This window comes from Pithys albifrons, chromosome Z, assembly GCF_047495875.1.
Source record: "Pithys albifrons albifrons isolate INPA30051 chromosome Z, PitAlb_v1, whole genome shotgun sequence".
In the NCBI taxonomy this organism is placed as follows: domain Eukaryota; kingdom Metazoa; phylum Chordata; class Aves; order Passeriformes; family Thamnophilidae; genus Pithys; species Pithys albifrons.
The window spans coordinates 81,995,964-82,009,387 of NC_092497.1; the positions used below are offsets into that span (position 1 = coordinate 81,995,964).

Genomic DNA, 13,424 nt, shown 5'->3' on the forward strand with positions numbered 1-13,424 from the left:
GTACTCCTGTGTCAGGCTATCTGCAAATATATGTGGTAAGGACACATGACTTTTGGACTGTTTGACTTGGACCCCATCTGATGGACCAAGATTCCAGGATGATGCCTGTATTCCCCACTCTGGCCCATATACATGGTCTGTAAATGGCCTGAGAGGGGCACACTGTCATTGTCAGAAAGACAAGGCAGAAGCAACTTAGCTATGGGAAAGGACACTTGATCATGCAGGAAGGGCAGGCTGAGAAAGGAGTATTTCTTAGTTCAGTGTGGTTTTGGGTATGGTTGAGCAAAGCCAGGACAGACCATGTGGCAGTGAAAGGGCCACTCTTCCCTATACCCCCGTGCTCTAGATCATCCTGTGAAATTCCTTCATTAACCAGATGTCTTGGGTTGAGCTGGCAAAGCACCAGCTGTCCAAGACAGAGAGAAAGGGTTCCTCCTCCCCCCAAACCAGCTAAGGGAAAAAGAAGAGGGAGAGGGAAAAAACCCTTTTTCTCTCGGTTTATACTGAAACTAACTGTATGTATTTATACAGAAAAGAGGAAATTAAGAGAAAACTACAATATAACACACACTTACACAAGTTATATATATATATCTATAACAAGAAATAACCTCTCACTCCCCAGTTAATACAAAGTGTATTACTTTAGATTTATAAGTACTTTAAAAGACACCCTGCAAGGAGAAAGAGTAACAACAAAATGTTTCCACTTCCCTGAACTCAAACAAAATGCAAGCAGCAGTAGCTGGAGCAGGGCCTAGCACAATAGAGGAGCTGCCAGATGTTCTCTTCTTACTTCAGCCATGATGGAACTAACTAACCCACACCCACACACCAGCTCTTACCCCTTCTGAGATGATGTAATATGGTATGGAATACAATATTATTGGCTAGAAGAAGTCAGCTGTTAGCTAGCTCAGCCCAGCTCAAGACAGCTGACAATTTCAGGCCTAGTCTGAACTTTAAAACCTAAATTTAGACCTACCTGGCTAAACCCATAACATTTCACTCCTTATTCCATACCATATTACATCTTCAATCTATCTATTCCTGCGCTTAAACAGTCTTTATTCTTTCCAGGGCCATCTTCCACCCCTCCATATTGTAGGCGATAGTCCGTTAGGATGGGATAGGTACTTCAGGCAGGAAAAAACAGTTCATCATTGGACACCAACACCAGTTCAGCTCAGGTCTTCTTCATCTGATGGTCTGTGTCCTGCAACACAGAACTCGAAATGCAAGTTACCTTTTTTTTCTTCTCAAGGTTAAATGTCCTTGAGGCACACATTGGGATCATCCCATCCCCTTCTCAGGGGTCACCATACCCTCATTAGGGTCACCATCCCCACACTGGGGTTACTGGCCCCACACTGGGGTCTCCGTCCCCTTCTCAGGGGTTTCACAATAGCGGATAACCTGGGAAATAATGTCCATGGTTAAATCCACCCCTCGGCCTCGTCCACCTGCAGGTGGCCTGAGGCATCATGGGCCCATTGAGCCAGGAACAACTCTCCCTTATGCCAGTCCAGGTGTGATGTTCCTTCATTAGCTCAGCCTTTGGGCACATGAGCATCCACATGATGAATCTCCACAAATTCTACTCAAGCAGCAGTGTCCTGCCACACATCAACAGCCCACATGGGCCTCTCTGTGATTCAATTAATCTTCTTTTATCGGTCCAGCCACCCTCAGAGGGGCACTGACTGTCATCTACAAGTCAGTGTAGAGGTACAGTTTGGCTAGTTTTCCGGTTCAGCAATGTCCAGTAGACTTGGTCGTTCTCCTCCTCCTCCCGGCTGGAGGCAGGGCGGCTTAATCACGGTTCTTGGCTCTGTTCTGGGATCTCTGCTTCAACATGTGGACAGCGTTTTTTTACCAGCTTTCTTACGTCTTGACTTCCATACCTGAACTTCAAGTACAGAAGTAGATGCACTGTCCCACCTCCTCATGTCTTTCCCCTGATCACACAAGAATGGCCACAGTTCACCACGTGACTCATACTTGGGGTTTGCTCTTTGTCGAGGTGAGGCAGGAGAGAAAAACTGGTCTTTTGGGCTGTAAAGCCTCTCTCTTGTGTGGCTGCGTTCATAGAAGGCACAAGTCGAGCTGTTTGAACTCACAAAAACAGTCAGTAAAAGGAATAAAATGAGCATCCAGTAGCAAGAGAACATTGTTTATCTTATTTGTTATGAATGTGAAACAATGCAGATACCAAGGAACGTTTCTATAACAATGCTCCTGGGAACCCTGACAAGCTTCCGGGACACTTGCCAGCATCCTTGATTTTCCCCGGCATCTCCACCATTAATCTGTCTTGGGTTTGAGCTGGCAAAATGCCAACTGTCCAAGACAGAGAAAAAGTGTTCCTCCTTCCCCCCCCACCCCCACAACCAGCCAAGGGAAAAAGAAAGGGGGGGGGGGGGAGGAAATCCCTTCAAACTAGATTTATGCTGAAATTAACTATATGTATTTATACAGAAAAGAGAAAATTGAGAGAAAACTACAATATAACACCCACTTACACAAGTTACATATATATAACAAGAAATAACCTCCCCCTCCCCAGTTAATATAAAGTCTAGATCTATAAGACTCTAAAAGACACCTAACAAGAAACATAAAGAGTAACAACAAAATGTTCTTACTTCCCTGAAACTAAAACAAAATACGATGTAGCGGCAGCAGGAGGATGACCCAACAGAGCAGAACAACTGTAGCAGTCTTCTCTGCGCTCCAGCGATAATGGCACTGACCTAACACGCCCCACTGCTGCACACATATCTTAAGTTTGCATCATCTGGTATGAAATACTTCCTTGGTTACCCAGTCAGGTGATAGTTGTCTCCAAATCCACAAAGATTTTCTGAGCCTGCCAATTTGAGGCCTAAGTAAAACCACTACACCAGAGCACAGTGAGGTAATCCTATAATGGAGACTTTTACACCAATGATAAATAGCCTCTTACTGCACCTCTATTACTGGCCTGAGGTTGAAAGCCCCTATCTCTTTGCTGTAAAGGGCAGGTACTGCCTTAGCAGGAATTAGTTCTCATTCCGTAAATACAGCTATTCTCAGAATTCCTCGCTGACAGTGCGGTTTAAGAAACAAATCTATGCCTTAACTTGACAAGACCATAAGCACCATAGACATTAGCATAATTCTTTTGCTGCCTGAAGTCCTGAACCCAGAGAGGATGTTCTGGCCACAGCTAGGCTTAGGTGATTTATCCCCAGCATTGCATCTCTTGCAGCATTGCTGGTGAGGGGTGACATAACTCTTTCTGTGCTTTCTCCCTGGATTTGTTTTGTCCAACTGATGCTGTGGGTTTAAGTGTGTTTTTTTTCACCCAGAGATGTAATGTTTAAGAGTATTCATGGTGTGCTCACAGCTGCCATAGCAGTAAACTGCTGCAGCAAATACCTCCTTCCTGTTTGCCTACTTACTGTAAAGCCAAACAAGTTGGAAATTTGTGTTTCAGGAGAGGAGCTTTTTCTTGTTTTCTTGCACTGGAGACACAGAAAAAGAATAATGGAGCTGAGAGTGTTGGCTGCCCTTTTCTGTGCTTTGTCAGAGTGAGCAAGCAGGGGAGTAGGGACCTGGAGCTGGTTCAGGCTTGGCTGAGTGGTTCCTGACTCACCATCTGGAGGGCTTACACCACCTTTTAGTGTACTTGTGAGAGAAAAGAGCTGCACAAGTGGAGACTGGCATGCTCCAGGGCAGGGTGCACACGCTCCTCAGGCACACTTGTCTGCTCCAGCAGTGCCCCTGTAGATACACATGCGCACACAGCTGCTGCTGCCTGATCGTTTTGTCCTGCTGCTTCTCCTCAGAGCTGCAGAGTTTAAGAGATATCTCGGCAAGGATATGACCTTTTCTGAAGATCCTGCCTCTGTCCTAGTTTCCTAGACTCCTCTGTCAGCGTGGATACCTTTGTTTGAAGCCAGGGGCTGTTTGCTTCCAGACTGTGTGCCCTTTTTAACCTCAAAGATGAGAACTGTGGTGTAAGGGCTTCATAGCCTGGTCTCAAAGGGAAAGAGGCAGCCTCCATGGCACAGAAAGATGTCCTACATCACCTTCTAAGCAGCAATTTCTGCCCTGCCTGATTGCATGTGTTTGCCTTTCTGCAAATATTTTGTTTTTCACTTCTAAAATCTTGATTTGTTGAGGAGGAAAGTAGGCATTGATTACCAGCTTGCCTTTCATGAAAAACATCTTTTGTACTGCTTCTGGCATGGCTGTGCCTGGTTAAACCTGTGATGCATCAACATATCATTAGTGCACTTTGAGCTCCAAGAATCCTGGGGCTGTGTTGTGTGTGCTGCCTTCTGCAGCTCATGCCTGTTGTAGAAAAGAGTAGAGTCTGTATGGAGTACAGAGAGTAGAGTCTGGATGATGCCTTCAGCCATCATCTTGCTAGCATTGCAGACAGAACTGATGTCTCACAGCTCACCCAGCAACATCCTGCAGAAATGGGAGGGAGGACAAATTCTGGGCTCCCTTGGAATGCGTGGAGGGAAACTGGCCCTTGTGGGTGAAATAGTTCCTGGAGAATCTGTGTGGATGTGGAAACAATAAGGGAAATAGGATGGAAGAACTGAACCACAAGGAGATAGAGGTGGAAGGGGAATGAGAGCAGAAGGAAGATGAGAGGGTTTGGGCTGATTCTGGGAGGAAGAGGGCTGGGTCCCTATCTGAGATCAGTTTAAGGGTTTACAAAGATATCAGAAAAACTTAAAAAGGGAATCAGGATGAGAACAAGTATAACTTGTTCTTGGTTACAGGAATGCCCTTGCAGGCTTGCAATTATAGAATCACGATCATATAATCATAGAATGGTTTGGTCTGGAAGGGACCTTAAAGAACATCAAGTTCAAATCCTCCTGCCGTGGGCATGGACACTTTCCACTAAACCAGGTTGCTCAGAACCTCATCCAGCCTGGCCTTGAACACTTCCAGGGACTGGAAGTCGACAACTTCTCCAGGCAACTTTTTCCAGTGGTTCATCGACCTTACAGTAAATTTCATTATCTCTAATCTAAATCTGCCTTCATTCACTTTATGGCCATTCTGTGTTGTTCTACTGCTGCATGCCTTGTGAAAAGTCCCTCTCCATCTTTCTTGTCTGTGCCCTTTAATGGACATTAAGCCTCAGTTAATGGAGAAGGGACTAGGCAGTCTCTGGGAGGTACAGGAAAAATAAAATCAAAATGTCAGCTAAAAGAAGATTAAAGCAAAGGGAGGGAGAGCTGAAAGTGGAGCCCCTACTCCTCCAACATCTGTACCAATCAGGTGGTTTGATTGTCAGTGCCCTTGCTTTCCTTGGTTGTCCTACATGCTCCATTGTTAAAGAATGTGTGGAGGGGTCCCCCCTACAATTAAGGATATAAGCAGACTCTAGGTGGAAAATGTTTCTGTCCTTTTTTTTTCTAGTGATCAGGCATGGCCTGTGCCTGCTGTGTGGAGCACAAGGTTTTTATAGAAGGGTATGTGCTGAAGCATTGTGGTTTCAAAATCTTCCATGGAATTTTTTTCTCTCCCTTACCAATACAGTAATTTGGGAGTTGAAGAGCCAGGATGAGATGGCTTGCTGAAGCTCAGTCCCCTACTACCTTCTCCCAGAACTAGCTAACTGTCTAAAAGCCTAAACAAAGGAATGGCTGATAGCTTTGCATTCCAGCGTGATGGCTGAGGGAGGACTGGGGGAAGTGAGGAGAGGAGGGAGAGAAGTTCTTCCTGGTGCTGGCCTCACTACTCTCCTTGGCCTATAGGAGTGCTGGCCTTCACTTGCTGGCCTGGTGGAAATACTGGGAAGGAGTCCCTTTTCTGGCTTGCCCCCCAACTCCATGTGCCCTGTGCCGTTCCTTGGTGGGAACCACTTGCAGAGGAGTTGCTGCCCCTTTCCCCCACAATGCTTTTTGGGACAAAGCATGGCAGGAGAGGGTCTTTGCACTGCTCATGGGAAACCTTTTAGTCTGTCACTGTGGACACCATTCCCATGGGAGTTTCAGAGCGAGCACCTCTCCCTGTGCCCCGTCTTTGCCTCACTGGAGCCTGGGAGTGACTCTTCGTGGCCGCCGCCTCCTGAGGTGTGGCATCGCCTCCTGCCATCTGTAAATGGAACAGCACTGAAGGGGCAGAGGCAGGACTTGATTTGTTTGAAAGTTTTGGTTATGGTGTTGCTGTTTGTTCTGTTCTGATTTTTGTTTTAGATAGATAGATAGATATTGATATAGATATATATATATCTTTGTAGTAAAGAACTGTGATCCTCTTCTATGCATTTTCTGATTAAAGTCTCTTAAATTCAAAGGTTATGGTGGTTTTTGGGAAGAGGCCCACTCCTAGTCCAGATAGACATCTTAGTTTCTTTGAAACTGAGACATGAGGTATGAGTTCCAGCCAGACTAGTATGCACTGAAGCTTTTGCTGTCTCTTAACCCAGAAATCACAGTGAGGTGAATCTGCTTCTATGGCTTGAGCTCAGGAGAAGAGTGTGGGAAATAAAATTTCTGCATTTGGAGCAGAAATAGTGTATTTTATTCCAGCAGCTATTCCAACATCCTGCTAGATGCATATCTGAAAGGAGGGAAAAGTCCATACCAAATGCTGAAGGAGCGAATTCTGTGGTGTACAACATGAGTGAACTTTACCAATGATAACTCATGTATACTACAGGAGATGCTTTATTTGAGAGCAAATAATGCTGAGTCTGTGAGGTAATGCTGGGAAATGGGTTTTGCCAAGTGTTAGGGAATTAGGCTCACAAACTCCTTGTGGCTTACAAACTCATGGGTCTTCAAAGGAGAGAGAGCCCCATGCTTTTGTAGTTCTGCATGGGCTTCTGAATGAATCTCTTGACCTAACATGGCGTGGCCCAGAAAGTGGACTGCTGTTGACTTCCAACATCATCCATTCCAACTTGTGGCAAGTTGAGAATTTTGTCTAAGTGCGATGAAAGTTTTTGGTTAATTGTAGCCCTAACAGGGCTCTGAAGGGACATAAGCTACAGTAGGTGAATGAAAATTGCTTGTCACCGTTGCAGTCAGGAATTCACATTGTGCCATCTGTTGAGTTACCTTCAGAGAAGCGCATGTGGACATGGACAAAGCAGTGCAGTGTGTTACACAGGCTCCTCTTGATGCCCTCTGCACCTCACACTGATGCTGTAGTTCTGTGTGGCCTCTCAGGCAAAGGAGATGAGTGCAGCTTGACCAGAGCACAGGGTTTATTTCCACAAAGTGGGTCTTCTGCAGGGACTGAACAAGTTCAAGGACTGAACAACCCCACAAGGGCAGAGGTGTCTGTTTTTCTGTTTCTTCTTCCTTTATCTGTCCCAGAAGCAGTCAGATTTTGGGGCTGGCATCCTGTAACCCCATACATTCTGTCTCCTCCTGTATCTTTCACTGTGATCTACAGTGGGGACCTTTCATACAGGCCATTTATTTAAGAGTTGAACTCAACAATCCTTATGGGTCACTTCCAAATCAGAATATCTGTCATTCTGTGATTTTGTGGTTTTGGTGGTCTGAAGCTGAGTTAAGACAATGGCTCTTGGTGAGTGAAAAAAATGAAACCTCTCTCTCTCTCTCTCTCTTCTGCATCTTTGGAGGTTACAGGACTTTGACCTCACCAAGAAAGAACTGTATCTTTTTTACTTCTTCTGCCTGAGGGGACTTATATCAGGGCAATCCCTGTGTAAGTACCAGCCTTGGCAGGGCAGTGTTTCAGAAAAGCATGTAGGATAAGGACTCTAGCTCCCGGCAGCAGAGCTGCGGATGAAGTTATCACAGCTGGGAAGACCAAAAGCAGTAGGTGACAACGTACTGATTCACTATTTCCCTGTGTTGGCAAAACTCCACAGCGCCATCTCTGTTGCAAGGGCATTTGGTGGCTTCTGACTATAGTTACACCTTTGAACTCCATTGCCTAGTTCTGAATTTCTCTGTTAGAGCAACACATGGTAAACAATGAAACATACTTTTTCTCTCCATATCCATGAAGAAACCCATTTTGAGGAACAAGCTCAGTCTTGAATAGGAGGCAACTTGCTGCTCTCTTTGCTCTGGTACACATATGCTAGAACTGGAGTTCTTGTTCAGGATATGCTTGGTTTTTAGCAAGGAATGGTTTTAGTAGGTCTAATGGAAATGTGCAAGAGTGCTTGATCTTGATCCCACCTTGCATAGATGCATACAGTCACTGAACACATAATGCTGTACTCTGGCTTGTGGCATCACGCTCCTAATGATGTCAGGCACGGGCGAGCACCTTGTACAGAGGAACAGAGGGGTGCAAATGTATCTGAAGCTGGCTTACAAAATGTATCATCTCTTTGATTACATTGGTTCCTAGTACAGTGTTTCATCACCCCCATCTGGAAGGCAGTGAGGAACTGAGAATTGGTACTTGTGGAACTACACAGCCGGGATTTGTTTAGCATCAGTTTAGCATTTCATAAACTAATGCTCATGCCTTGGTGATTCTTTTAACATTTTAATAGTTACATTAGCCTTCAACATTTACATTCCCATCCCAGTATGGTGAAAATCTGGGCAGTAATCTGTAATAGACTGTTTGTTGTCTAAGAGTTTCCTTAAGCACCCAGCATATTCATCCACCTGACTGCAGAAGCTGAGTAAATACCAAATCTGTCCCCTGCCAGACCTTTGACTGATGTCACATGGATATGTCCGTGCCCAGCATGATGATGTGAGCTTTGAGTTGAATGTAGGAGTTAAGGCATGCCAGCTGCTTCCAGAGAAGAGGAAAGGGCTGATGCTAGGAGTCCTTTCAAGGATGCTGATAATACATTCAAAACTTCTCTGTTACTACCATTTACTCATTGTGTCCCTGTGAAGAGAAAAGCCTGGCTGAACAATGATTTGCATGTGGCTACGCTTACACATCTCTCCTTCTCCTGTCTAGTGTGGTAGTTTTTATAGTCCCTAGCATATAAGAGAAAACTAGAACACTGGAAATAACAAGTAGAGTGTAGGGACACTCCTTCCTCTGATGTTACCCAAGCCCTTTTTCATTTACATATTAATGCTGCTGATGATTCTGTTTGCAGAATGCAGGCTATGAAGAGGAAGCTTGTGATAGCAGAGAGGGGTACCTGGAAAGTGACAGTGGCTGGAGTTCTTTTGTAAAAAGCTATATCTGACATTTTTGTTCACATTTCTGCAAACTTTATAATCTTGAGTATTCAGCAGCAGCAAGATCATCTTCTGATGGTGGAGTAGCTTACCTCCACATTATTGAAACCTGTGCTTGGGTTAGGCCAGTCTTTTTGAAAAGTACCACGAGACATTTGTTTCTTGTGGGCATGATCTCAGGACCTGATTTCAGGATCAAGCAGATCTTGTCATTCCCATAAGAAACCAGAAGCAGACAGGAACTATGAAACCAGTACCTCAAACAAGGTTTATGGAGATACTTTCAGATATGGCATTTGAAGAAAAATATGGATAATTATTAAAGTACCTTTTCTTTATGTACCTTTTCTTTGCGTACCTTTTATGCTATGTATTCTGATACATTGAAAAATGCAAATTTCTAGGCCCTTTTAAACAGTGGAATGTATATAGGAGAGTATGGAATAATGTATATCTTGCTTGACATACAGCAAAGTTGTTCTTACAAGGCCACATCCAGGAGTTACCAATGGAACCATAAATACTGGTCTGAAGTGGCAGCCTCTATTTTGTTTATGCTAATGTAGGAGGATTGGTTATATCAGGTAAGTAAGTGCATCAGGGCCAACATGTTCAACATAGGGACAGAAAAAGGTACTGATCTGTGCTTTTGCCAGTCTCCAGCATGAGGACTAGAGGACTGGAGATGAGATGGTGAAATGGATGGGGTCCTGCTCTGGGCCAAGTAAATGCAGACACTGGGGGTTTGAATTTTTATTACCAGCCTTAAAATCCTAATTTCAGGGAGAACCTGAGGTAGTGAGCCTCTTCATAACTCAGTTTGAGGGGATGCTGAATTTCTGTTCTATTGGAGGTGTTTATGCTTACCTGTGTTTGGTCTCTACTCTGCAGCTGTGGCTGACGTTTGCTCCTGTGGCTGATAAGACAGCTGCCTACTTCCACATTTCCCTGGAGACTGTCAACTGGCTCTCAATAGTGTACCTCCTCATCTCGATCCCATTTGGTCTGGTGGCAACATGGGTCCTTGACAGTGTCGGGCTCCGATGTGCTGTGAGTTGAAGTGTTCTGTTTCCCTGAGGTAGTTTCACTTGAGATTGCAGATGCACAAAGCACTAAGATGGATGCTTTAAATGGGAATCTTGCCAAATGCTGCAGAGGATGAACATGCTGAGAGCTCTATGCTATTTCAGTAACAGCTGTCACATCACTTCTGGGGTGGAGAGCAGTGGGAAAAGTCAGAATAATGTTGCACCCTTGCTTTCCTTTTCTGGCTTTCGTTTACATTATTTAGGCTAACTGACAGGAATAGATGCTGTGAGCTGACTCTATGAAGACTTAGCTGTAACTGAGTAGGACTGGCTGTGGAAAAGTGTTAGCACAGCTATTTTGTTTGTAGGACCAACAAGTTTAAGGAGCAACAGGGCAGGATGCAAGCAAGAGAGCCCTGTCAGCTCAGAGCTTGATCTCTGCTAAACCAACTTGGGATCTGTATACAGTCTTCCCAGAATTGTATTGTGGAATGTGGCACTGAAACACTAGAATTCTAGTGGTATAAAAGAGCATTTGCAGAATCCATATGCCAGATGATTCATTGCCATGATCTTTGGATTGTAACAGCAAAATGTGGGTGACGGTACAAACTTGCCAACAGGGTGTAATTAGTGAACTTTGGGTTTCTCATCAATTCCATGCCAAAGTATACTCTATTACATAAGATAAATTGTGGTGTAGTTGTCATATGGGGCCAAAACAGCACACTGCTATCTAAGGAGGCAGAATAGGTCAGGAGCATCTTGCAGTGGCCCAGATGGATGAGGATGGTCTGCAGGCAGTGATTAACAACACCTAGTGTCTCCTGGACTTCATCTACTGTAGCTCATGCTAGTCTATTATATTAAGTTCTGCTCTTCAGGTTTCAGTACACAAACCCTGGCTGTTTCTGCTTGCTGCAGGTGATCCTGAGTGCATGGCTGAACATGATGGGTAGCATCACCCGGATGTTCAGTGTTCTGAAATTCCTGAGCTTGGGTTCCCGGAGTTACTGGTACCTGTTTATTGGGCAATGCCTCTGTGCACTGGCGCAGCCTCTTATCATCTTTTCACCAACAAAGCTGGCAGCACTATGGTTTCCTGACCACCAGAGAGCAACAGCAAATATGATTGCATCAATGGGTAAGTGATCAATTCACTGTAATATTCCTGCCTCCCAGAACTTGCTGCATTTGTTTTTCAGAGGTAGCAGACAGAGGAAATCTGTACTGCAGTCATTTGCCCTTGCAAACACAGCTCGACCCAGGAGTCTTGTAGCCATGTGCAACAAAACAGGGGAGCAAGAGGAGGGTCTAAGCCACATCTAGATGCAATGTTAAGAGTAAGCCACCCAGGCTCCTAACCTTCTTTCTTGCTGCCATGATGAGCTTATCACCTTTTCCTAAATATCATAGAGGCTGGGGACAGTCCTTCATCTTACTAAGTACAGAATCTTCAGTGGCTTTAATTTTGCAGCTTCTTAGGAAGATATCCAAATTGCATGTTGTGCCAGTGGTCACAACTGCCATATTCTGTAAGGTGAGATTGCTGTGGCAGTTTTGTCCACTGGTTTGTCCAGTAGCAAGACTAAGTATGTATTCCTAATTGGTATGTATGCATACATAGATGGAATATCCTCAGCTGGTCACATAAACATGTTGGGGATGCTAAACGGTGGGACGACCCATGCAGAAACCACACCTGCCTTACTAAGTGCCTGGAAGCTGGGAAAGTAGAGGAGAGGCACCAGATGAGCTTGCTCTAATCTCATGCCCCTCTTTGCTCCTTTGTGCCCAGATGGAGACAGGGTATTGCACTTGACAGACCTGTTTCCTCCCTTCAGGTGATATTTTACCCAGCAGCCAAAGAAGTCTCTTCCTCTTTTCTCCAAGAACCTGAAAAGTTCTCCAGAAACTAGGCTGGCTCAGTGGCTCCAGCTGGGAAATCTCACTGTACCTACATGTGTGTGGGAGCTTCATCTGTCCTTCTGTTAACCAAGAGCAGCCTTCCCTCCCCATTGCATTGGAGTTGTGAAGAAGGAATAGGCATAGGGAAAAGGGCAGTACAGGAGCACCCCTATACAGCATTCCCAATGCTTCTGCAACCCTAGAGCATGGGCACTGTTGTTTAGTAAGAATGAATTTATGGTGTCAGAACAAATAAATTATTTTTGCACTGCCTTTCCTAGAATAGGGTGGACCTGATGACTCACCTTGTTTCCCAATGCTGAGATAGACCATCACCTTCCCTGCTGAAGGAGGAGCTCTGTTGTCAGTATGTCACCATACAGGTACCACCAAGGACCACTGGGCATTCAGTGCTTCACTGTCCTGAAGGATCCCCAGCCTGCAGACAACTTGCTCTTTTTAAGAGGGAGCAGACAGAGCAGCCAAAGAGCATTTTTTTCACATAGCATCTTTAGTCTTTACAGGACCAAGTGGATTTGACTATGGTAAGAATAAAACTGAAGAGCAAGGCACAGTAGAATCCCAAGACCTGAAGCTGTTCAGTCTCTGCTATGCTGGGATATCAGAGGGTGACTGAATGGGTTGTGATTATTTTCTGCTGGAACACCTGCAGATTGCTTCCATTTATAATGCCTGGTTATACTGGTAATGTCTTCTGTACAAAATGAGTATTTCATTTCAAGGAAATTTAAGTTTTACCTAAAAGGAGCATCTACCACAGCTCCAGTCATTTACTCCAGTGGTTAATTACCTCACTGGCAAATGTTAATATCTTCTCATCTTTAAGCTCCTTATCCCCCAGCTATTCAGTCTTGTTGCACCTGTCAGGTAGTTATGGACAGAATCACCTCTCTTTTGTCTAAAAAGACTGAATGTCTCCCACCCAGTCACTTTACAGCCACATGTACCTGTGTTCCTTTCCACTTGTCTTCATGTCTTCCTGTTGCTCACATGAGCTTTTTCTCTCATCTTGCCCTAGTTTATCAATACCCATTTCCTGTGTAAATGCCAAAGTAGCACTCAGCACTCCAGTGTGGTCAGAGCACTGTGTGTCAGTGCTGCACACAGAAACTGGCCCTACAGTCTCTTGCTGTTAGTGAGTAGGCTTCCCCATGCTCTTGTGACAAATATGGACCTTGCTCCCAGGATCCTGCTGAGCTGCTGAAATCACTATGACTCAGCTGTCATAGTGATTAATGACTCAGCTTGGGTGTTTATTGTATTTTGGTCCTACTCATCACTGCTAGAGACTTACTCACAGAGAAGTAGT

The 13,424-nt window shown here is 44.8% G+C and overlaps 1 protein-coding gene across 2 annotated transcripts in view; it reads left to right on the forward strand.

Moving 5' to 3' along the window:
* Nucleotides 1-13,424, forward strand: part of SLC49A3 (solute carrier family 49 member 3) — a 29,073-nt gene that overhangs the window by 2,218 nt on the left and 13,431 nt on the right. For both annotated transcript variants that reach the window (XM_071579868.1, XM_071579869.1), the window contains exons 2-3: nucleotides 10,050-10,208; nucleotides 11,111-11,330. In XM_071579868.1, coding sequence (XP_071435969.1) covers nucleotides 10,050-10,208; nucleotides 11,111-11,330 — 379 coding nt within the window. The remainder of the gene's footprint in view (nucleotides 1-10,049; nucleotides 10,209-11,110; nucleotides 11,331-13,424) is intronic.